Consider the following 25,290-nt stretch of genomic DNA (forward strand, 5'->3'; position numbering starts at 1 on the left):
AAAACATGAGCAGTGTTTGATGTTCTGTAGTTCAGCATTAATCATTCATATCATTCATATCAGTTACCATTATCATGTATGGTGATCAGGTATAAGGGTCAGTGTATCCAATATTCTTTGATAAAAAGAAAGATATTGAATTAAAATAATTATAGGATGTATTTGTGCATAACTTTTGCTCATTCTTTTTTATACATTTTCATCAAATTAATATATTTTTTGTTGTTTTTTTTCCCACTGTGCATAGTTAACTAGCTAGCAGAAGAAATGGATGTCAGGTGTTAAAACTTCAACTCAGATATTATATTTAAACAGCTGTACAAGACATTTTAGCTGTTTTAAAGGGGATATGTGCATGATGTTAGTGTCGTCTGGACAATTTCTGCTTCTAAAATTACTGTTATGTTGATTCCAATGGCTCACCTAACAAACATCCCTTAAAATGATATATTAAAATGGCTACAGGTATCTTTCAAAATGGCGAAGGGATATTGACAGTTATATTAAAACAATATTGTACTGCAGCAATGGTAATGGTGCCAGTGAATTTATATCTCTTTGGGCATCAAATCCAAATTCAGGGGATGGATTTTTCTATCAAACTCCCACACTTTTACAAGTGTGGGAGTTTGATAGATGGACAGGTGTTTTGTATGAATTGGTGCTAAGGTATTGTTATGCATGTGTTTTTCTTAGGAAAGATTCTACCTATATTTTGACAGTCCTTGCTGGCTTTTAAAATGGCAAATAAATGTAACACAGTCAACATAATTTTTCTATCATATGAGTGGACCAGCGGGTACATCAGACACACAACTGTGCCATGTAAACTTTGGGTAACATATTTGTAGGGAAAATCCTGCTTTATTACTATGGTTGAATCCTCAGATATACATAATATTAAGGTTTAATGAATTATATTTTAAAGATTAAGTTGTATCTCCAAATATGAAACAGAAAAAAACATTGGTTACCAAGCACTATTTATATTTACATTTGAATACCTTACACTTAGTTACTTATTTAACTTAGTTAAATAACATTAGGATATTGTTAATGTTATCTGAATAAGTTCTTTGAGCTAGAGCAACTTGGAAAAGTGCTTTGGAATGTGCTTAGTAAAAGTAAAAGTAGATATCATTACTGCAAATCCATCTAAAGATCTCTGTCATATAGATTTCATCAGTTCCAATAAGATCTATGTGGTGGGTGAAAAAATTAAGTTTTGTTCACAACAACCGGGAAAAAGCTGAGGAAAAAGCTAAATAATAGGGCTCATTCTTGTAGAAGGTCGAGGTTTGATTTAGAAAATTCTTAGTTCTAGTATTGTAATGCAGCCACAGTAATTTTACCAGTATACAATGTGTAACACATTGTGTAGCACAAGGTGAGCTAAGTCCTATAGTATTCTCAGCTTAACACAAATAGTGAAAACTAGCCTATAATAAGCCTGTTTCAACTATTAATGGATTCATAGAATATAGATTTATAGATTAAACACTACACAAGTGAACATGTTTGGGAATGTATGTATGAGCAGAATGCAGGAATTGAACCACAGGAGTTGCCACATGATATGCCACGTTTGCAAAGAGTTCTGAAATTTTTTGACGTGTGTCAAAATAAGATTTATGATTCAAGATTCATGATCCCAGTTACACTGCCAGTCAGCATATGGAGTTTCTTATGTTTTATTACAGTTTAATCACTATTATTGCCACTGACCAATCAAACTAATACAGAATAGCACTTAAATAAAGAAAGTTTATATATAAGAAATTAAATTAGATCTGGAGTGTTCCAATAAAGTAATTATTTCTAACATTTCCCAATTCACTAAACATTTAATAATAAACATTTGTTGATTCATTTATTCCTATTCCTTAGTTGTTAGTAATGCATTTTGTATTAAAGGCTTGTGTAATCACATGACGTAACAGTAAAGGACACGCTAAGGCTGTTTTGCAGTAAGCAATATTAACCACTGTGGGGTGCTATATACACTGTGTTTTAATAGACAGCTGGTGGCCACCTTTTAGACTTCCTCAATACGAACAAAAAAGGAAAACCAACATAAAATAGGGGATATGTGTCTAACTGTCTGCACAGTCTGCAATGACTAATTTCCAGGATGTGTGTCATAAGGTCTGGTACATGGAAACTTAAAAAATATCAAAGACTGTCTTAATCTTTTACAGATTTTGCATTTTCCAGTTTGTATCTCTCTCTACGTCCTGTCCATTGTGTCAGCCTGCCAAAATTCTGACTTGAATCAACTCCTGGAAGTATAGACTGTCCTAGAAAGAGGAAAGAAGAAGAAATGATAAATTACGATAATTTTGCCTCTTTGCTTCAGCTGGGGGTTAGTTTTGTGAGAGTATAAAGGATTCAAATATCCTTTGTTATTTAAATCACCAGCTAACTTTAATATACACTTTATTAGAAACACTTGTACACCTACACATTCATGCAATTGTCTAATTAGCCAATCATGTGGCAGCAGTGAAATGCATAAAATCATGCAGGTATGGGCCAAGAGCTTTGGGTATTGTCCACATCAGCCATCAGGATGAGGGGAAAAAAGGTGATCTCAGTGATTTTGACCATGGCATGATTGTTGGTGCCAGATGGGCTGGTTTGAGTATTTCTATAAATGCTGATCTCCTGGGATTTTCACATGCAGCAGTCTCTAGAGTTTACTCAGAATGATGCAATAAAATCTAAAATATAATATAAAAAAAAATATCCAGTGAGCAGCAGTTCTGTGGATGGAAACACCTTGTTGACGAGAGAGGTAAACGGAGAATGGCCAGACTGGTTCGAGCTGACAGAAAGGCTACAGTAACTCAGATAACCACTCTGTACAATTGCAATGAGCAGAAAAGCATCTCAGTCAGGTCAAACACGTCAAACCTTGAGGTGGATGCGCTGCAACAGCAGAAAACTACATCCAAACACATCGCCTGGTCTGATGAATCTCGATTTCTCATGAGGCACACAGATGGTAGAGTCTGAATTTGGCACCAACAACATGAATCCATGGACCCAACCTGCCTTGTGTCGACAGTCCAGGCTGGTTGAGGTGGTGTAATGGTGTGGGGAATGTGTGCTGTAATGTGTGTTTTCTTGGCACACTTTGGGCCTGGTAATACCAATCAGTCATCACTTGAATGCCACAAACTATGTGCATCCCTTCATGACCACAATTTACCCATTTTCTAATGTCTATTTCCAGCATGATAATGCACCATGTCACAAAGCAAAAGTCATCTCAAACTGGTTTCATGAACATGACAATGAGTTCAATGTTCCTCAGTGGCCTTCCCACTCAGCGGATCTGAATTCAGTAGAACACCTCTGGGTGTTCCCAGGAGACCAGAATCTCAAAGGAATGTTTCCAACATCATGTGGAATCAATGCCACAAAGAACTGAGGCTGTTTTGAGAGCAAAGTGAGGAATGTCAAACAGGATTTTCAAGGAAAATGCATAGGCTGAGTCCATGTGCTCACGTGGACTAATACATAAACCAATAAATGACCGTGCCTAGGGCTTTCACTGATGCCTTACAGTGACCCAATATCTCCTTAATGATCTGAATTTACTGACTTTTTTTCCATGCAGAAAGAAAAAGAAGTGATCAGATAGGACAAAAATGAATTCCCTGATGGTTAATGCCATCTGAAATAATTGAAGGAGAGTTTACAAGTTTTGCAATCTAGGCACAAGATGAGAGCTAAATAATTCACATGAGACTGTAGGAGCTCAGATCACTTGTAAGTGAAAACCAGACACCACATTTATACATACAATGGTTTAAAAGGGGAAAAAACTTTAACTTATTTCTACATTTAATGACTGCAGTAATGCTATTCTATTGAAGACAGTTGTTTACAGTGACTTGTGCTAATACTTGCTTCAAAACACAGCATTAATCAGTGCACATATAGATTAATCACTTGTGGGCCACCTATTCACATATTAACAGTAAAACAAAAAAGAAAAACTGTCAAAAGAAGAAAGGTCCATATAACAGTGCAAGTAAAATGTGATACAGTGTGTGCTGTTGAACTCTATGCTACTGAACTCCTCCTTCTTGTGATAGTACAACTGAATCTAATATTTTAAACTAAGCTGATATTACAATGTAGTAGTATAGTTTATAGTTTGATTAGAATTTTAAACAAGTTTTAAACAAATTTAAACATTTCAAACAATTTTGTATTTATTTGTATTTCAATTAATTGTTACATAACATTTGTACATGCTAATAATTAAGAATGTTCTTTTATTCTTTCACATACATGTCAGACTGAGTGGAAGCAAGTTGTTGCTTAATTGTGTCAAATCAGACTTTCTAAATTTCTGCTTCTTACAAGGACTGATATTGTAAACAGCTGCCAAATCAACTTCTTCATAAGTGATATCTTGCCCAGTGAAACCATTTCTGTTTCAGCCACATAAACATGCACAATTACTGATACGTATATTATTAACTCACAAGTGAAACAAATGACATGATATACTTTTGCCAGCTTTATAATTTTTTTTGTTTCTAATTAAATAATTAAGAAATAAGAAAATAATTTCTCTAATTAAATAATTAAGAAATAAGAAAATAATTTCCTCCCAGCTGCAACAGGAAGTGGTGGTTGGATAACTTGGAAGTGCTTGGACATTTTTCAGGAGTACCAGTGTGAGTTGGCTATATAAAGGCAGCCAGGCCTGAAGCTGTGTTTCTGAGAAGCTCTTCACTAAACACTGGAATCTCAGAATGCCACATCAGGTGGCAGGTCACTGAGGGCTCCAATGCAAGGCCTGCGCCAGTTCTCTGCCCTACATGGTGACAAGGAGTGTGAGTATACTGCCAGAGGCTGCAACGAGTGCTCTGTCACCTGATGCCACTGGCATCTGGGGTAGTTTGACCCCATAGTGATTCCACTGTCTTCTACAGACACTCTCATTTTGCACACACTAAATATAGAGTTACTCCTGCAGTGCTTTGCCTCATGCTTTAGTGGCTAATTCACATGTGCTAGACCCTTCTTTTTGCCTTGAGTCCACATTTACAGATAAGAACTTTGTGTTCTCAGAGTTCTATGTATATACACACACACACACTATATATACAGTCAGGTCCATACTTATTTGGACAGTGACACAATTTTCATAATTTTGCCTCTGTACACCACCACAATGGATTTGAAATGAAGCAATCAAGATGTGATTGAAGTGTAGGTTTTCTGCTTTAATTCAAGGGGTTTAAGAAAAATATTGCATTAACGGTTTAGGAATAACAGCCATTTTTTTTTACATAGTCCTTCCATTTTCACAGGCTCCAAAGTAATTGGACAAACTAACAATCATAAATATTAGGATTATTTTTAATACTTGGATGCAGATCCTTTGTAGTCAATGACTGCCTGAAGTCTGGAACCCATAAACATCACCAAACGCTGAGTTCCCTCCCTGAGAGATACTTTGCCAGCATGGCGAGCATCAGTTAGTGCTTGTTTGAGGGTCTTTCTGTCTTCAGTAAATGAAAAGCATGCTCAATAGGGTCAGGTGACAGACTCGTCCATTTAAGAACATTCCATTTCCAAGCTCTTGGGTTGCTTTTGCAGTACGTTTTGGGTCATTTATCCATGTGTACTATGAAGCACTGTCTTATCAGTTTTACAGCATTTGACTGAATCTGAGCAGAAAGTATACACTTCAAAATTCATCCTGCTACGTCTATCAGTAGTCACATCATCAATAAACACCAGTGACCCAGTTCCACTGGCAGTCATACATGCCCATGCCATGACACTGCCTCCACATGTTTGACAGATGATGTGGTATGCTTTGGACCATGAACCCTTCCTTTCCTTCGCCATGCTCTTCTCTTCCCATCATTCTGGTACAAGTTAATCTTGCATCAGAACTGGTCAAACTTTTTTTTTTTTTTAGAGGCTTTCTAAGTAAAGTCTAATCTGGCCTTTCTGTTCTTGAGCATTACCAGTGGTTTGCATCTTGAAGTAAACCGTCTGTATTTACATTCATAAAGGCGTATCTTGATTGTAGGCTTTGACAATGATACGCCTACCTCCTCCAGAGTGTTCTTGACTTGGATAGATATTGTGAAGGGGTTTTTCTTCACCAAAGAAAGAATTCTGTGATTCATCCACTTTAGTTGTCTTCCGTGGTCTTCCAAGCCTTTTGGTGTTGCTGAGCTCGCCAGTTCCTTCTTTTTAAGAATGTACCAAATTGTTGATTTGGCCACTCCTAAAGTTTCTGCTATCTCTCTGATAGGTCTGTTTTTTCAGCCTAATGATGGCCTCCTTCACTTGCGCTCCACACCTCTTTGGACCACATAGTGAGAGTTCCCATGAACAACCACCAAGTGCAAATTCAACTCCAGATCTTTTATCTCCTTAATTTGCCATGAAATAATGAGAAAACAGGCCACATCTGGTTATCAGTCAATCGTCCAATTACTTTTGAGCCTGTGAAAATGGAGGTACTATGTAAAAAATGGCTGTAATTCCTAAACGATTGATGCAATATTTTTGTTAAACCCCTTGAATTAAAGCTGGAAGTCTGCACTGCTTCACTGCGTCATTTCAAATCCACTGTGGTGGTGTACAGAGGCAAAATTACAAACATTGTGTCACTGTCCAAATACTTATGGACCCAACTGTACACCCACACCCACACACATTCTTTCATCCACACACAGAACAATTTACTCACAACATTAGTATTTCAGTGTGTATCATATCTGCAGTGGTTGCAAACACTTCCGGTCCAGAATGTGGTACTATTGTGTTGGAATGCATGCCTCCCATAAGGCTGCGGGGAGACTGAATTTCTGCACAGCACATGTTTCTCGGGGAAGAAGAGCCCATCTGAGCTAACCACACTTTTCTGTATGGGGCTCGGAGATACCTACCTAATACCGGATGTTCAAATCGCACATAAATCTTTGTTTAACGAGGGGGGGGGGTCGGGGGGGGGGGGGGGTTGCCTGCTGCTCTCTGCCTCGCTTCATTCGTAGTAGCTCGATGCCAGTGAGAACGCAGTTTAAGTTTTTTATTTAATAAACTATATGGATACACACGAGTTTCGGGGTAACAGTCATCAGTTCCCCGAAGTGGCCCGAAATGGAACACGGAGTAAAAAACAGCCGGCTTTTGTGCACACTGACACGTGGAAAGTAACGCGCACCTCCCGCCTTCGTTTTCTTGGAATTCCAGCGGCGCGTCTCCGCAGCAGTATCACTCCGCGCTGCGCACTATTCCCGCGCCGCGTCTCTCTCACCTCGCGCAATGCCTGATGTCACACACACTTTACAAGATTAACGATCTAACATTTTCGCCAACACACAAGATTTTGTCGTAATAATAAATACTCTTCAGTGTACATATTTTAGAGATCGGTTTTGGCGCGAATCTGTCCGTGGAAGGACACTGATCAGCGCTGCGGCGGTATAAAGTTAAATCCCTTCAGCGCCCCACCCACTGCCTCTGCGCGCCGCGTGCTCCTGTGGCATGGGGCTTCGCAAATTTACGTTGTTTTAACAAAGTCTTTTTTTGTGCATTCATTTCGCTTTGCCAGCTACAGCTCGCCGATAACGGGTGTTGCTTACATTTACCGGCGTCACTGAAGGAAAAGGTGAGTCGCTGATTTTCACGCAGATTTTCACGCTGAACGCAGACGCGTGGTCCGGGGGCGCGCGCGCGCCGGCTGCGTCCAGGGGCTTTAATCTTTCTTTCTATTTGCGTTTCTTTGTTTCCTCATGACAAATATAAGCTATCGTTAGTGTCAAATCTCACAAATCTTTGGTTTTGGATAAGACTATTATTAAAACCATAAAATATTTAAAAATATAAAAACTGTAAAAATATTTAACCTAAGTTAACCTTCTTGAGAGTAAATGCTATAGCAATAAGGACGTACATATTTGAATTATATATTTGAATTGCAAGTGGGGCTCAACAGAACATCTGTCACTTTTGGACCCGAATTTAAAGTCCTTAAGAAATTTGTGAACGAAACTGCCGTTCCAGCTGTTGCATGACGTCACCATACAACCGACAGGGGGCGGAGACCGCCTGAAGCCCCGCCCACCAAGTGGAGCGTTTAAAAAAAGGAGTAGCGTTCTCCTACGTTGTGGAAATGTCCTACTGTAGCGTACAACCCGCTAACACTAACCCTGCGTGACGCAGAAGCGAAGTGCGCATGCGCAGTAAGCCCTGGTAGGCCGGCTCAAGGGGTGGGAGAAATCGTCAGAACACCTGGAAAGTTTACTCGTGAAACCTCGTGGCCGCGGCAGCGTGCTTTAGTATTTCCCTTGTCATTAGTGCTAAGTGTGTTTAACAAACAACATCGCACTCTGGGTTTTTTGTGTGTTTTAGACATTGTACCTGTTTTCTAGGCTTCTGTAAACATGCTGCCGAGTCGCTCTCCGCCACACGACTGGCTTGGCGAGTCGGAACCGCTGCTGTTCGACGACGAGTTTTGCCAGAACCTAATCAAGGACCTGCAGGCGATCCCCACGCCGCCGCAGTCTCCGCCGATCAAGGCCGACCTCGTGTCCACCGTGGATCACTTCGAGCTGGTGTCGGAGCTTTTGCTCGAGGACAGCGACATTTTGAACTGGAACTGTGATTTAGGCGATGATCGTGCGAGGTATTCCGTCTCGGACGACTGCTTGTGGCCATGCGCCGGGGAGAAATCGGCTGAAGAGAAAATGTCCGTCCTTTCCACGAGTCCTCTGCTTTCGGATATCGATACGGAAATCTTCGCCGAGATCGTCGGTTCCACGCTGGATTGTGAGGCGCTGATGCAGAGCGATGACTTGATCCTGAGCACCCCCGAGCAGAGCGAGACCTCCTCCGACTACGGCTCACTGTCCGCGGCCGGAGAATCATCCAGCGATTCCGGTGAGAATTTTCTTCTTATCACTGCTCATTTCCCTGCCGGTTACTGAGTGTACTCTGACTCTGTGCTGTGAACCAGTCAAACAGTCGTCCCCCTGTGAGAACTGTCTGTTATATCTTGGTATTCCTGAAGTTGTAGACAACACGATTTTTTTTCTTTCTTTTTTTTTTTATGCCTTTGTATGTGAGTGTCATCAAAATCCACATTTTGTTGTCTGGCTGGTGTTCAGTAGTGTAGCACTCACTTTTGCTGTAGCATTGCTTGGTTTTGGCTGCTCTGTTTTTGACATTAGTATATGTGTTTGTTCTTTTTTTTTGTGTAACACAGAGGAGGAGATTGATGTGGTGACTGTGCGCCGCTCCAACACGTTCACTCGCTCACAGCAGCAGAAGGATGATGGCAGGCGTGAACAGCAGCAGGCACTGAAACGCCGTCACCTTGAGATCCAACAGCAACACAACTACGCCGCTCCTCGGCCCGCCTCACCCCCGCCCCCTTCGCTGAGTGTAAAACGTGCCCGCGGAAATATGAGACACTTCACCTCCCGCCACGCCTGCGACCTGGAGGACGATGAGGAGCGCCGCAGGACCCATAATGTTATGGAGCGACAGCGACGCAATGAGTTGAAGAACTGCTTCCTACGTCTGCGTGACCATGTGCCCGAGCTGTCGAACAACGACAAAGCATCCAAGGTGATGATACTAAAACGTGCTAAGGAGAGCATCCGCAACATGGAATCAGAGGGACAGAGGCTCAGTCAAAAGAGAGACAGGCTGAGAGAGAAACAAGAACAGCTCAAGGCCAGATTGGAGCAGCTCAAAAGGCTTTGAGGCTTCTGAAGACCATTTTGGGACTAGATACAGCTGGAGTACTGTTTGGGGCATGGCCAGCATTCACAGGCTGTCAGAGTCACAGCACTATTTACTGACTGTTCATCTCTAAGGAGATGGCTAGGTTTCTTTTTTTATTTTAGTTTATGTAAAATTCCTTGTGGAAATATGCATCTTCAGTGTAAAAGTTGTTCTCAGAGTAGTTCTTTAAAGCTATGCCAAAATTTTTAGTCTTAAAATGAGAATGAAAATTGTATTTTCTATGCAATTTTATGTTGTTTACCTTAACCCTTTGCCAGTCTAAATCATCATTAATCTGTATAAATTTATAATCATTGAACATCTTAACATCTTAACAACCCCCCCCCCCCCCCCCCCCCCCCCACACACACACACACACACACACACACCATCATTGAAAATGATCATGTGCTACTGATGTATGATTTTGGGCTGGATCCAAAAATGGTCAGATTTCTGGGGATGAATGTGATGTTTGTAAATGGTTGTGTTTGCTTTACTGGTAAGATGTTGATACTTGTTCTAATACAGTCTAGGCATTTATATACTGGAAAGACAAGACCAGTTGGTTGACATTTGCATTATCAGTTGTACTTTGGAGTGTCATTCAAAAAATGAGTGTTCATATTTGAATCTCATTTTGTTGTGTGTCAAATATAATATTTTTATTCTTTGTCTTATCTACCTCTGCCAAGGAGACTGGGATTATTATTATTATTGCCTTCATAATGGCAACTGTATAGAAGTCAGGTATTTTTGTCAGTTTCTTAATTATGTATGATAAATTATTTAGGTGTTATTTTGTTTGCAGAATTGAAGGTTTGTTCTTTTTAGCAGCACTTTTTATACTTCTATTAAACAGTAGACAATATATCTAGTCTGCCTCTGTTATTTCCTGGTATATGTTATACTCATTACTACTTATATGTGTAGAAAGATTAAGAAATTAATATATTATTATTTATATACAATATAAAGTATTTCTATTTTAAGACAAATGTATATGGCAGGAAATGCTTTAGTCAGGGTGATGGAGTGGTGGTTGTCATTATTTAACAGCTTAAGAGCTCACCTTTGCTCATTGCAGTGTCAGTAAAACTGAGGAATGCCACTTGGCAGATAAGTTATCAGAGCCTTCAGAAGCTAATTGAATAGGCTTGTTTATCAGTCCCTGCTGATCTTTAGCCTTTAGCCTTCACTTTTTATGAAACTTGCTGTGGTACGGCATATAGGCCTTATAAAGCTTCTGGGAATTACTTGTGAAAATAAACTTAGAAGTCCATGTAAGACATAAAAATCATAGTCAAAAATAAATAAAGTAAATATAAATAGATAAATTTTGTTCTCAGAGCAAAGTTTAGCGAGGAGTAATGCTAGGAGTAAGTCTTAAGCATGAAGTATGATGGTTGCATCGCTCTAAACAGATTTAATGCCACTTCCACCAACGAAATCCTAAGTACAAAAAACATCTACTTCTCTGTCCAATCAAAAACTCCACTGGACCAAATACAAACCTTAATAGATGCTTGGTGGAATAGAGAAAGACAACATACAGAGTAGATTTGGATGAGGACAAGAAAATGGTTTGCCAGAAGATAGTAGATGAAATTAATGTCTTGTATCCAGCTGTTTTGCACAGACAATTGCAAGGAAAGATGTTAAGTGCAAGCAAGCGGCTGTGGGCCAAGTCTTGAAAATGTTCATTTCATTGATCACATGCTCCTGAATACAAAACGACAGTGTAAACATTACACATGAATAGTGGAGCACCACAACACATTTTACTGCTAATTATGTTTTTTTAATCTCTCTAATTTTCAAGAAATGCAGAAACAGAAGGATCGATATGAAATGGCATATGTAATGTCTTCTAAGCACTTCTCACATTCTACAGATTTCTCACATTACCCATCTTGTCTACTGCAGTGACAGCAGTTGTGACATTAGCCTAAAAAAATTCTTACTACACTGCATAATTATGTTCAAATATGTATGTATACACTCACTGTTCATTTTATTAGGAACACCTGTACACCTGTGCTTTTATGCAGTTATCCCATCAGCTAATCATGTGACAGCAGCACAATGCATAAAATAATGCAGATATACGATAAATGATAAATGAAATTGAGTAGAGTGCTGTTGCAGGATAGAAAAGCAGTAGTGTAGTAGAGCTATAAGTACAGCGTTTTAAACTGAGCTGAAATCCTGCTCAAATAAGGACATTTGGGACAACATAAGGACAACAAGGGTTTAAAAGTGTCTAGTGTTGTCTAGTGTTGGTGTCAGTAGGTTCCATTTAAGAGCAGCATTGTAGCTAAACACTGCTTCTCCTTGCTTAGGCTTTACCTTAGACAGGACTAACTGCAAAAGTTTATAATGATCTGAGAGTTCTGCTCAGCTTGTATCATTGTGGCATATCAGATAAATACACTGGTTCAGTACTATTAAGTGATTTATAGACTAGTAATAATATCTTGAAGTCAGTTCTGTAACATACTGGTAGCCAGTGTAATGATTTAAGAATGGAGTGATGTGTTCCTTTTTTAAGACAAGATAGTTGGCTATTAAGGACATGCTCTAAGCTTACAAGATAAAATTCCAGGTGAGTTCTTATTAAATCTTTCTTAATGATTTTGATATTTGTAAAACAGATATAAGGGGTTAAATGACTATTAATTTTAGTCTTGTACTTAACTAATAAGTCCAATTAAAAAAAAGTACTGGACTAGTTAACTAGTCAGTTTATTCCATAGTTAGTGAAAACTTTCTATTACAGCAAAAGTATAAAAATATACAATGGATATAAAAAGTCTACACACCCCTGTTGAAATTGCAGGTTTTTCTGATGACATCTTGGTTTCATCTGACTGCTGAAACCATGGTCCACGAAGAGCTTACAAAGCATGTACGAGATCTCATTGCTGAAAAGTATTGATCAGGAGAGAGGTACAAAAGAATTTCAGAAACATTAGACGTACCATGGATCACTCAAGGCCATCATTAACAAAATTGGCATTACCCAGAACAGGATGTCCCTCCAAAACTGATGAAAGGACAAGAAGAAAACTTATCAGGGAGGCTGCCAAGACACCTTCGGCAAGAAGCCCACCTAAATTGCCCCAAACCATGTGGGAAAATGAAACCAAGGTAGAAAGCCTACAGAAGCAACTGTTTATTTGGGATTAATCAGAATCATTTAATTGATGACAGGAGTATGATATTTACTTTATTATTATTTATTTGGACGAGTTTAAATGTGGTAAATTCTGAGCACAATCACATACTCCATTATAAAAGGGTGTGTACACTTGTGCAACCAAGTTATTATAAGTTTTTTCTTTTTTCTTTCTTTCTTTTTTTTTTTTTTTTACCTAAAATGTTTCTATTTGTTTTTACTTGAATTCTGTTGGTAGCTATATCACATTAAATGTAGAAAAAGAACGAACATGAGTTAATTTGGTTTCTTTTTTTTTTTTTTAACTTTTTTTTTTTGCAAAAACCTGCAATTTTAGCAGGGGTGTCTAAGACTTTTTGTATCCACTGTAAGGTATGTAACCACACTGTCACTGAATTAAATTTTAGTCCTTTTACATGCTACTACTGCATCAAGGCTTCTTTCCAAATGTGTGATATCACTTTATGCTTTCAGATATACTTTTATGTAAAGTATTTCTAATTAAATTTCTAATAGTTAAATCAGGTGGTCATTAAATCTTTTCATGGATACTGCAAAAGTATACGATATGTTCTGTGACATCTCAGTATTAAAGTGGTGATGCATTGATGTCATGAGTAAAGTTAATGTGAGCCAGCCAGAACAGAATTCAAAACAGTCAAGTGTCTCGTGTAACACAGGTTTCTCAGTACTGCAATGTCCATTTTAGTGGGCTTTCTGCCAAGAACTATTAAATACTTTTTAAAAACTTTTGAGTCTTTGGTGTTTTTGAACCACCAAGTTTTTGTGAACTTTTCCCACCTTTAATGTGAAATTGCAATTTATACAAATAAAGTGAAAATCAGAAACTTTTTTTAGTTTCAACAACCTAGTTGCATATGTGTGCACATCCCTAAACTAATACTTTATTGAAGCATCTTTTGATTTTAATACACCACTCAGTCTTTTTGAGTAAGAGTCTATCAGCATGGTACATTGACTGTTTTTTGTAGCTATTCATGATTCCTCCACCTTGATAAAAGCCCCAGTTCTGGCTGAAGAAAAGCAGCCATAAAGAACGATGCTTCCACCACCATGCTTCACCTTGGGTATGGTGTTCTTCTGTTGATGTACCAAGCATATCTTTTGGAATTATTATATTGTTTGGAATTGTTCTCATCAGACCATAACACATTTTGCCACATGTTTTAAGGTGATTCATTTGGACCTAGATGTTTTTTGTGAGAAAGGGCTTCTGTCTAGCCGCCCTACCCCATAGCCCAGACATGTGAAGAATACAAGAGATTGTTGTCACATGCAGAGAGTAATCAGTACTTGTAAGATATTCCTGCAGCTCCTTTAATGTTACTGTAGGTCTCTTGGCAGCTCTGGTAAGTTTTTTCTTGTCCTTTTGTAAATTTGGTGGGATCACCTGTTCTTGGTGATGTCACTGTGGTGCTCCATTTCCTCCACTTGTTGATGATGGCCTTCACAGTGTTCCATGGTACAGCTAATGTTTTGGAAATTCTTTTATACCCCTCTCCTAGTCAATATCTTTCGACAAGTGAGATACCATACAGGCTTTGTAGTAGCTTCATCTGTCAGATGAAACCAGGAATATTTACATTTATGGCATTTGGCAGAAATCCTTATCCAGGACGACTTACATTTATCTCATTTATACATCTGAGCAGTTGAGGGTTAAGGGCCCAACAGTAGCAGATTAGCAGTGCTGGGGGTTGAACTCATGACCTTCTGATCAGTAGTTCTTAACCACTGACCTACCACTGCCCTTGGTCATTTTCTTGAACAAGATATCAAGAAAATCCCACAGAAACAGCTGGTTTCATTGATCACAGCTGTACGATAATTACTTTTGGACATAAGATTGAATGTGATTGCTTCATTCTGAGCACAGCCACATCCCCAATTACAAAAGGGTTATTTTTGTATTTTTAACACATTAGTGTAAATTTTTTATTTTTTTCTATCTTTCCCTAAATGTATCAGATTTCTCAGTTTCTCACTTAATTTTTATAAAGATTTTAATTTAACATTAAGGGTGGAAAAGGTTCTGACGTGATTTATCTTACTTTCATTTTTTTTTACTTCACAAAAACCTGCCATTTTAACAGGGGTGTGTAGACTTTTTTATATCCATTGTATATAGTATCCTCTCAGTTAATTTCAACCTCAGCTTGAATAAACTAAAGCACTTTGATTTCTGAACCTGTCTTTAACCTAATGTTTTTTTTATTACAATGTTATTTGTAGATCAAAACTGCAGTACTGAATTGCAGCCATGCCTAATTCATTATTGATGTATAATAAACATGTGGCCCACAGAGAATTTTTTAGGTCATTTGCAGTCCAAATTATAATCTGTTATGGACAAGATGCAGGACATACAGTATTTCATCAAAACTTTTATCAGTGTTTTGACTTTTGTTCATATTCAACTAGAACAGAATAGTGCATGAAATTTTACTATGTCTCTTCATTATGTTTTTGTCTGAAAAGTGTTTTTTTTATGTGATAAAATAATAAATGATAAAATAAGTGTTTTGTTATGACAGCTTTGAATTCCACTTCTGTCAGCCATCAGCAGGAATCTGAGGCTACAATACAATGAATACAGTGTACTTCAATGGCCTCCCCAGTCACCAGACTTGAATCTAATAGGGCACCTTTGGGATGTGGTAGAATGGGACAGTCGCTACATGAATGACATATTGCTGCAGCAATTATGTGATGCAATCATGTCAACATGGACCAGAATCCCAAAGGAACAAGTAAAGTTAAGGAAAGTTTCCAATACCTTGTGGAACCCATGCCATGAAAGATTGAGGCACTGCTGAGGGCAAGGTAGGTCCTACCCAGGATGAGAATGGTCTTACCTTGATGGTCGCAGCAGACGACGAAAAATTAGTAACTTTGTGTATTATGAAAGAACTATAAACTCAAATGCTTTGCAGTTTTGGAAAATATACCAAATATGGTAAAATAAAAATGTAAGAGGATTTTGAGCAATTTCAAACAAGTTTGCCCTAATGGTTTTGCCAGGGAGGGACTTCTGCAGCTCACACTAGAAGTGGAAAAATTGTCAGAGCAGAGTGAAAAAAACGTCTCAGATAAGGTTGGGAAACCTTTCCTGCTTGTGAATTTACAACCCAATAAGAAGTGTTTTATCATCTAATGAGAGTCAAGCATGAATGTATGGAGGATGAAAATGCTCACAAAAAACAAACAAAACAAATACATACATACATATATACATACATACAGCCCCCTCTGAAGGCATTGGAACAGCAAGGCCAGTTCTTTTGTTTTTGCTATACTCTGAAGAAATTTGTGTTTGAGATCAAAAGATGAGCATGAGACGATAGATTAGAAGTTCAGCTTTCATTTCCTGATATTTACATCTAGATGTGTTAAACAATGTCATGTCAGTGCTGGAAATGGTGTCCAACTGCAACATCTACAAACATGGCTTCCACAGACTATAACACCCAACCACAGAGACTGTCATGTTCATGTTTACTGATCACACACACCTGAAGTGAATCACTCAATCACAGCCATACAGTACATATGGGCTCTCACACCAACCATTCAATGTAAGTATACGCTCTGTGGTGCATGCCAGTCAATACCAAGCCTTTATCTTGTTATAGTCTCTCTGGTTTTTGATCCCGTTTCTCATATTCACGTTTTTGCCTCTGACTTTCCTAGTTCATGTTGTTTGTTCATAGCCTGACCATTGCCTGTTTATTGACCACGTTTTTGTCTCACAATTTGGACTGTCCTGCAAGCTTTATAAATAAAGCCATTGTTTACCTGCATTTGCGTCCATATTTGCCACCTGACAGAATACTTTGCCACCACATGGATGCAGCAGGTGCTCTGAAGTGGCATCAGGCATTGGTGTCACAGAGCCCTAGCACAGTTCCGCACCACCGTAACAGCTTCGCTAGTGGCTTTGGCAGCAACCACCCAATCTGCTACTCTTTGCACACCTGGATCCTGCTGGCAATCCCGCAGGATACAGAGGCTTCCTATTACAGTGTTCCCTCTACTTCTCAGGTCAGTAAGGAGTTCCTGAGTGCACCAAGATTGCCCAGATCGTCAACCCACTGACTGACAAAGTGAATGAGCTGGCTCTCAAGGCGGCATATCGTCACCGACTCGGTGCTGATTTCCTCACAGAACCGGCCTGCCGTGATGAACAAGCCATCCTTGACTCCCTTATTGACATGTCTATTCATATCGACATTATGCTTCAGAATCGAGGAGAAATCAAAGCCATGATCATCCTGACCCCTAAAATCAACCCCACAGAACCCATGCAACTCAGCCAAGCCAAGCTAACCCCTGTGGAATGCCAAAGGTGTCAGAAGGAGAAATTGTGCTATTACTGTGGCAGCCCTCATCATCAAGTAGCACACTGCTCCTCTAGGCCATCACCAAGCTGAATCCTGAGTGAGCACCCTCTGCCTCTCACTCCCACAAAGTAAGTCACTCCAAATATTTCTCTCATCAAAATTTTTGTACTCCCCATTTGGATCACACACGATCTGGGGTTTCCAGTAGATGCAGACCCGTGACCCATAAATTTCCTGTAAGGAGAAGATCACACTCTGGTATGTTGTCTTGAGAAGTGTCTCCAAATTCTTTCGATCTGCATCACATACATGACCACTGAAAGCCCTGAAACTCAGTCCCAAGTGGAAATTCCCTCCAAGTACCATGAATTATAGGAGGTTTTCAGCAAGGCCAAAGCCAGTGGACTACCACTACACCGCCCCTATTGATTGTGCTATCAAGCTCCTGGCCAGAGAATGTAAGAGTGGTCCATCAGAGAGTGCAACTTTTACCTGAATAAAAGCCTGCTGGCATGACTCCATCCCCTGGAGCAGATCTGGCGCTCCATTTTTAGCCAGTGGGCTAGTGACATTCAAATAATTAGGCAAAAACCTGCAATAATAGTCAGCCAGCCCCAGAAACTGTCTCACCTCCTTTTTTGGTCCTGGGTCTCAGGCAGGCCGCAATCGCTGCCGGCTTATCAATTTGGGGATGCACCTGCCCATGGTCCAAGTGGAAACCCAGATACTGTATTTCCACCCATCCAATCACACACTTTTTTGGGTTTACTGTGAGTCCTGCTCATCTCAGTGATCTCAGGACAGCCCTCAGATGCTGAATGTGCTGTTGCCAATCATTGCTATAAATAATAATGTCATCTAGATAGGCAGTGGCATAAGCAGGGTGTGGATGGAATCTTCTATCCATGAGTTACAGGAACGTTGCTGGGGCCCCAAGCAACCAGAAGGGAAGGGTCAAAAATTGGTTTAACCCAAACAGGGGAAAAGGCCGTTTTTCACAAGATATTGGAGTCAGCGGGATCTGCCAATATCCCATTGTCAAATCCAGTGTCGAGTAAAAGCAAGCCGTCCCTGACCGATCGAGCAGTTCTTCAATGCGAAGCATTGGGTATGCATCAAATTTAGACACCGCGTTGACTTTTCTAAAGTCCTCACAAAACCTGACCAAATCATCTGCTTTGGGAACCAGTCACTGTGGGACTCCTCAATTACCCCCATTTCGAATATGGCCTTGAGCTCATCTTGAACTACCTGCTTTTTGTGCTCAGGCAAACAGTAGGGGCGGATGTGTACCACCACATGGGGGTGTCTCAATATGGTGTTCTATGAGATTAGTGCGACCAGGTAGAAGCAAGAACACGTCGGAAAACTCTGCCTGCAACTTGGCAACCTCTGTGATTTGGGACAGAGAGAGGTGGTCTCCATAAGGGATCGGGGTGGATTGAGCTGCTGTATTGAGATTTACCTCCTGTCCTAGCTATCCTAGGTTTGAGATTTACCTTTTGAGATTTTGAGATTTACCTCCTGTCCTAGCTGTGGAGGAAGGTGGTTCTCCTGTCTCCAAAGCCACGGGAACCACCTTCCTCCACGGTTTGAGGAGGTCGAGGTGCTAACTTGCTGCGCCCTGCCTCAATCCATTCACCTTACCACATAGTAGATGTCCTTGGCTCGCCGTGTGACCTCGAAGGGCCCTTGCCACTTGGCAAGCAAATTGGAGCTCGATGTGGGTAATAATGTGAGCACTTTATCTCCTGGTGCAAATTCCCATAGCTGAGTACTATACAGCGTGTTATACAGTATTGATTGACGTTTTTGTGCCTGTAGCAAATTCTCCTGTGTTAATTGTCCGAGGGTGTGGAGTTTTGCTCTCAGGTCAAGAATGTACTGAATTTCACCAATTTTTCTTGAATTACATCTAAGACGTCTGTACAATAATTTGAATGGGAAAAACCCCATGGAGGCTTGTGAGACCTCTTGTACTGCAAATAACAGGGGCTTGAGCCCCTGTTATAACTCCATGCATCATCATGAACGAACTTCCAAATCATATTTTTAAGCATTTGATTAAATATTTCTACCACCCCATCTGTCTGAGGATGGTAAACACTGGTGTGAATCAATTTAATCTCAACAACTCTTAAAGCTCGCGTAGTGTCTGTGACATGAAGGTTGTGCCCTGATCAGTCAGGATCTCTTTCAGGATCCTGACTTGGGAGATAGCACAGAAGAATGCCTCCACAACGCTGTGTGCAGAGTTATTGCAGAGAGGCACTGCTTCCGTGTATCATGTAGCATAGTCCACTAGAACTAACACAAAGCGTTGCCCTCATGCAGTCCGATCTAATGGCCCAATGAGGTCTATGCCAATTCTTTCGAAGGAGATCTCGATTAATGAAAGGGGCACAATGATGCTTTTGGGGTGGCTGGTGTATTCACCAGCTGACATTTTCGACATTCTGCACACCACCTGCGAACTTTGCCGTGAATGCCTGGCCAATAGAAATGGGCCATAAGTTTAGCGTTTTTTCCTGGCCCAAGTGCCCTGTCATTGGATTATGGTGCACCCCCTGGAATAACATTTCCAGACAGATCCTTGGGACCAACAATTGGGTCATTTTCTCTTGGGTCTGAGTGCCCTGCATCTCTTGGTATATCTTATCATTAATAATTGAAAGATAGGGGTGGGATAGAGCAACATTAGGCTGAGTTTGCTGACCATTGATTAATCTTACTTGGTCAAAGGCATGCCTCAGGGTCTTGTCAGGCAATGCTCCAAGGGGAAATACCCTGCCAAGAGTGGTGGGGCAGAGCCCTCCCCACTCTCCGTGTTCCCCTGACGTGAAGCTGATGTCGACAGCCCTGGCACGGCCTCCCCAGCCAATACTGCTCACATTCCACACCATCTCTTGCTACGGCAGGACCCATTCACAAACGTTTCTTTTGCTAATGTCCAGAACCCCAGCCAATTTGTCCTCAGGATTAGTGGATTGGTGAGGTGAGGACTAACTGCCACCTCCACTATATGTTTTTGCTCCTGGAATTTAACGATGACCAGCACCAACGGATATTCATGAACATACCTGTACACACACCTCACCTTCACCACATGTGCATTCCTCAATGCCTCACCTTGAACCAGGCATTGGTGAATCGATGTTTGGTTACAGCCTGAATCCACCAATGTGTGGTATGTACCCCCTTGTACACTCACGGTATGCGGTACATCCCAGAGCGATTGGGGGTGGCCTGCAGTACGTCAGGGATCCAGACCAATGCCCCCACCTTCATAATGTGCCATTGGTCCTGGAAATGCCTGGGTTCCCTGCAACACAAGCAGAACCAGCTCAGGCCTTACTTCCACACCTGTGGCTCTGGAGTCACCAACCTGAGCGGAAGAAGAGACAGACACCTCATCCAGTGATGTCAGTCAGTGGCACTGGACGCATTCTGCTGTCCCCTCTGGTAGTTGGGTGACAAACTGCTCCAGTACCATGAGGTCAATGATGCTTTTAGCGCTGTGCTTCTGTGCCAAAAACTGTGCCAAATCAAAAATACATGGACCAATGATCTGCCATGGCAACCCTTAACAGGTGCAGCCAAAAGAGGAACAACAACAACATTTGGTGGCATAACCCTTTCTTGCAATAACTGGTGATCCACTGACATCATGAAACTGTTGCATTCTTCTTTTATGATGCTTTTCCAGGCATGTACAGCAGCTTGTTTCAGTTTTTGATCATTGCAGTCCTTTGTTGTGTTGGCAGTGTGTTTTTGGTCATCGTCTTGCTGCATAATGAAGTTTCGCCCAGTTATGCATTTCACAGCAAATTGACAGACAGAATGTTTCTGTAGACTTCTGAATTCATTCTGCTGCTGAATTCATGATGAATTACATCATCAATAAAAATTAGTGAGCCTGTTGCAGAAGCACATGCCATGACCCTACCTCAACCATGTTTGACTGATGAGTTTGTATGTTGTGGAACATGAGCAGATTCTTTCTTTCTCCACACTTTGGCCTTTCCATCACTTTTGTAGAGGTTAATCTTGGTTCCATAACTTTTGTGGCTCATCTCTATATTTATTTGCAAATTTCAATCTGGCATTCTGATACTTACTGCTGATGAGTGTTTGCATCTTGTGTTATAAGATAAGATGAAAAGATGTACCTTTATTGATTCCACGTAGGGGAAATTCAAGTTGACACAGCAGTAGGAGGAGTAACATCAAACATCAAAAGAAATGAATTTCCATAAATACCTATACATCAGGAGTAATATAAAATAAAAATAATGTAAGATAAATAAAAATAATAGAACAAAATAATAAAAACAATAGAAACAATAAAATAGATCAGTGTGTATGTACATATGCTAGAATTATATTATATGTGCAATATGCTTGGTATTTATATACATGTGCAAAATCTGTGGAATGACAATTAACTGTTGAGTCTGTGTGTTTGTGAGACTCAATCAGTGGAGTAGGAGGTACTGGGTACTGTCGCATTGTGGAGTCTGATGGCTGATGGCACAAAAGAGCCCCCCAGACATCTTGAGGCATGTGGCTGTATGAATCTGTGGCTGAACATGCTCCTAAGCTGCCTCAGCTCAGCATAGAGAGGACGAGAAGGATTGTCTATGATAGCTTTCAGCTTCCCTCTCATCCTCTTCTCAATCACTGCCTCCACACTGTCCAGTTCCATTCCCACCACAGAGCTGGCCTTCCTCACCAGCTTGCCCAGTTTGTTGGCATTACAAGTCCCAGTGCTACCTCCCCAGCACACAACAGCAAAGAAGATAACGTTGACCACTACAGACGGATAAAACATCCATAGCAGCCTAGTGCACACATTAAGAGACCTGAGCTTCCTCAGAAAGAACAAACTGCTCTATCCCTTCCTATAGAGGGCCTCAGTGTTGTCTGAACAGTCCAGTTTGTTGTTGAGTTGCACCCTTAGGAACTTGTAGGTGCCCACTATCTCCACTCCCTCCCCCCTTATGGTGACAAGGGTGCGGGGCCTCTTGCTGGGCCGGAAGTCCACCACCAGATCCTTGGTTTTCCCGATATTGAGCTGAAGGTGGTTGTTGTCGCACCATCCTATGAAGCTTTCAATAAGGTCTCTGTACTCCTCCTCCTTATCATCTGTGATACAGCCGACAACGGAGGAGTCATCCGAGAACCTCTGTAGGTGGCACATTCCCGAATTGAAGCAGATGGCAGAGGTATGAACAATAACGGTGAACAAAGGGTGAACAATAACGGTGACAGTACAATTCCCTGGGGTGCACCAGTGTTGCTCGTCACCGCATCTGACAAGCAGCCTTGCAGCCCGACATACTACAGCCTGTTGGCTGCCTCGAGGTCCTGGTCCACCTGCATTACAGGGAGCTTCTCAGCCATTCAGAATGGCTGGACCATTCTGAACACATACTAATACTAATAATGATACTGTAATACATATTACAATTATTATACATATTATAATACAATGTAGTACATAATGAATCTTTGTTTACAGTACAAACCATTACTGGCATACCTCAACTGCAAATGATCGTTTAGAGCTATCACAATGTTCTGAAAGATATGTAACATAAAAAAAAAGATGGTTTAAAAATGGAAAATAAAAAAGACTAATACAATGCTACATGAATTAGAAGTAATTAGATGTAATTAGGTGTAATAGGATAGGATATGATATTGCCAATCTAGGATACTGGCAATATATTGTTGCAAGAATAGCTCCTGTTTTAACTATAATATTAAACACTGGAAATGTGGTTTAATTTAACAATATGGCTTCCGTCCTCATTATTCAGCAGCTTATCGTGCACTGACAGTTACTCTTGCACACAACTTAATGAAGACACAAAATATTCAATCATGGTCATCATAATGTGGTCTTGGGGTGTAAGCTATTTTATCAAACTTTTATTTCACTATTGAACATTGAATATGAACGTTTTTGTTTTGTTTTGTTTTTGCTGAAAACCTGCCAGTGGTTCAAAGGATAAGCTGATCATGCAATCACCCACTACGCTAACAGCTTACTTTACGTTAATTTATAATTTTATCCATTCAAATTTCATTTCTTAAGATAAACATATCTCAGATTCAGATGCTGTCTCCTCCAATGACCTCCATGCAAAACCCCAACTTTTTGTGTACTTATTAATTAATAATGCCACATTCATAATTAATTAATAATTCATAATTATGTTCATATGATGTATTATGCCATTTTATTTATTTAGTATTAGTCTTCATAGTGTTTTGAGTGCACTACATGAGCAACTCTGAATACAACCTACTGTGAAAATCTTAGATTTGCAATATTTTGAACACTATGTTTATATGCATTTAAGTAACTGGATCATGAGAAAGCTCTGAGTCTACATAAGTCGGTCAATAATCAGATTTCTTTATAAATACATGATATGTATGTATCTCAACTGTCCATCTGCAACAAAAAGCCTAGCAAAGGTACTGGTAAATATATATTTGGGAGTTCTTATGGTCACAAATTGCACAAAGTGCTATCCTTCTTATTAACTGTCCTTCTTGAGTTGTTAAGTCTACAGAATTGACTAGTTACATGGCGGGCAGCTGAACCATTATACAGACTGCCTCAATATTCTGGTAACTATAATAATCAGGTAATGTCTTACTCTATTCATGTTCATTTACTGCAATTGTTCTTACCACAGATAAAGTCCCACAGATGACCTTAGACACATCACTTGATCCATCATCACATGAGCACCTTTCTGGTTCTCCACAATTCTAATCACTTCTAACTTGTGATTCCCAGTTATTATACTCTCCATAAATAACTTAGACTTTCAGTGTATCTCCACTAGTTATTATTTTGACTTTTGTGTATAGATACATTATTGGGGTACCTTGGCCCTTTCGTGCCCTGGATGCATAATCACTCCGTGTTCTAATTCAAAATTTGAACATCATTCGCCTCCATTGGGGTCTGACAGGATAAAAATCTCACAATCCTGCCCTGAAATACAAGATATTGTGAAAGTTCGACAATTCACCACAATTTCTGAATTTATAAAATTATTAAATTAGTTACTCTGCGTATGGCAACACAGTGGCGCAATAGTTAGCATTCCCACCACACAGCTCCAGGATCCTCACTTGGTCCTGATGATGGGTTACTCCCTGTGAGGAATGTCACATGCTCCCCATGTCGGATCATGAAGGCAAAGATGACAATCTTTCACTTTATTCTATGGGTTGTCAAGTTTCAAAATAGTACATATAACCTCCATGACATCAAGCTGTCTGGGAAAGGTTCTGGAAAAAAGTCTCTTCCTGAGAAACACTCACAACATATAGAATCATTGGAACTACAGTTGGAATCAATGTTGTGGTCAGATGAGGCCAAAATGTAACCTTCTGCCCATGCACACTATCTTCTTGTTTCACTGTGAAATATGGTGGTGGATCATTGATTATTGTGTTGTCCTGCTCAACGCATAAATGGTTGGAGGAATATAAAGAGGAGAGTCCACAAACACAAACCTAAGAATATAAAGCAGCTTGAAATTATCTACACAGATGAATGGCCTAAGATGGCCGCTTGTTAGATATTAAAGGCAGTGGCTTAGTGTTATTCCCTCAAGCTTCACCAAATATTAAATGTGGGGCTGCTGACAATATTGAAACCAGTAGTTTGCAGAAATATACTTTTGTTATATTCCTTCCCAGTATATTCAGTTTTATTTCAATTTTATTTGTATATCACTTTTAACAATGGTCATTGTCACAAAGCAGCTTTGCAGGAATGTATAAATTCTGGATATAAATTTTAAATTTATAAATTTATAACTAATGAGCAAGCCAGAGGCAACAGTCGCAAAGGAAAAACTCCCTGAGACGATATGAGAAAGAAACATTGAGAGGAACCAGACTCAAAAGGGAACCCATCCTCATCTGGGTGATACTGGATAGTGTGAT

At 40.1% G+C, this 25,290-nt stretch overlaps 1 protein-coding gene across 2 annotated transcripts; it reads left to right on the forward strand.

Annotated features, from left to right (window-relative positions):
- Positions 1-7,480: 7,480 nt before the first annotated feature.
- Positions 7,481-10,645, forward strand: mych (myelocytomatosis oncogene homolog). 2 transcript variants are annotated; one of them, XM_053232160.1, is made up of 3 exons: positions 7,481-7,654; positions 8,398-8,925; positions 9,251-10,645. In XM_053232160.1, exons 2-3 carry the CDS (start codon positions 8,430-8,432, stop codon positions 9,751-9,753), a joined length of 999 nt encoding a protein of 332 aa, XP_053088135.1. In that variant the 5' UTR covers positions 7,481-7,654; positions 8,398-8,429; the 3' UTR covers positions 9,754-10,645. The 2 variants fall into 2 exon arrangements, with proteins under 2 accessions (XP_053088135.1, XP_026767953.2); XM_026912152.3 differs by having other exon boundaries at positions 7,482-7,654; positions 8,418-8,925.
- Positions 10,646-25,290: the final 14,645 nt, after the last annotated feature.

Source organism: Pangasianodon hypophthalmus, chromosome 2, assembly GCF_027358585.1.
Source record: "Pangasianodon hypophthalmus isolate fPanHyp1 chromosome 2, fPanHyp1.pri, whole genome shotgun sequence".
In the NCBI taxonomy this organism is placed as follows: domain Eukaryota; kingdom Metazoa; phylum Chordata; class Actinopteri; order Siluriformes; family Pangasiidae; genus Pangasianodon; species Pangasianodon hypophthalmus.

What these genes read in the sequence shown, in the direction of transcription:
- mych (XM_053232160.1), top strand. Translation starts at nt 8,430, where the DNA reads ATGCTGCCGAGTCGCTCTCCGCCACACGACTGGCTTGGCGAGTCGGAA. An exon ending in AGAATCATCCAGCGATTCCG is followed by an intron (nt 8,926 to 9,250) that starts GTGAGAATTTTC and finishes TGTGTAACACAG; the next exon opens with AGGAGGAGATTGATGTGGTG.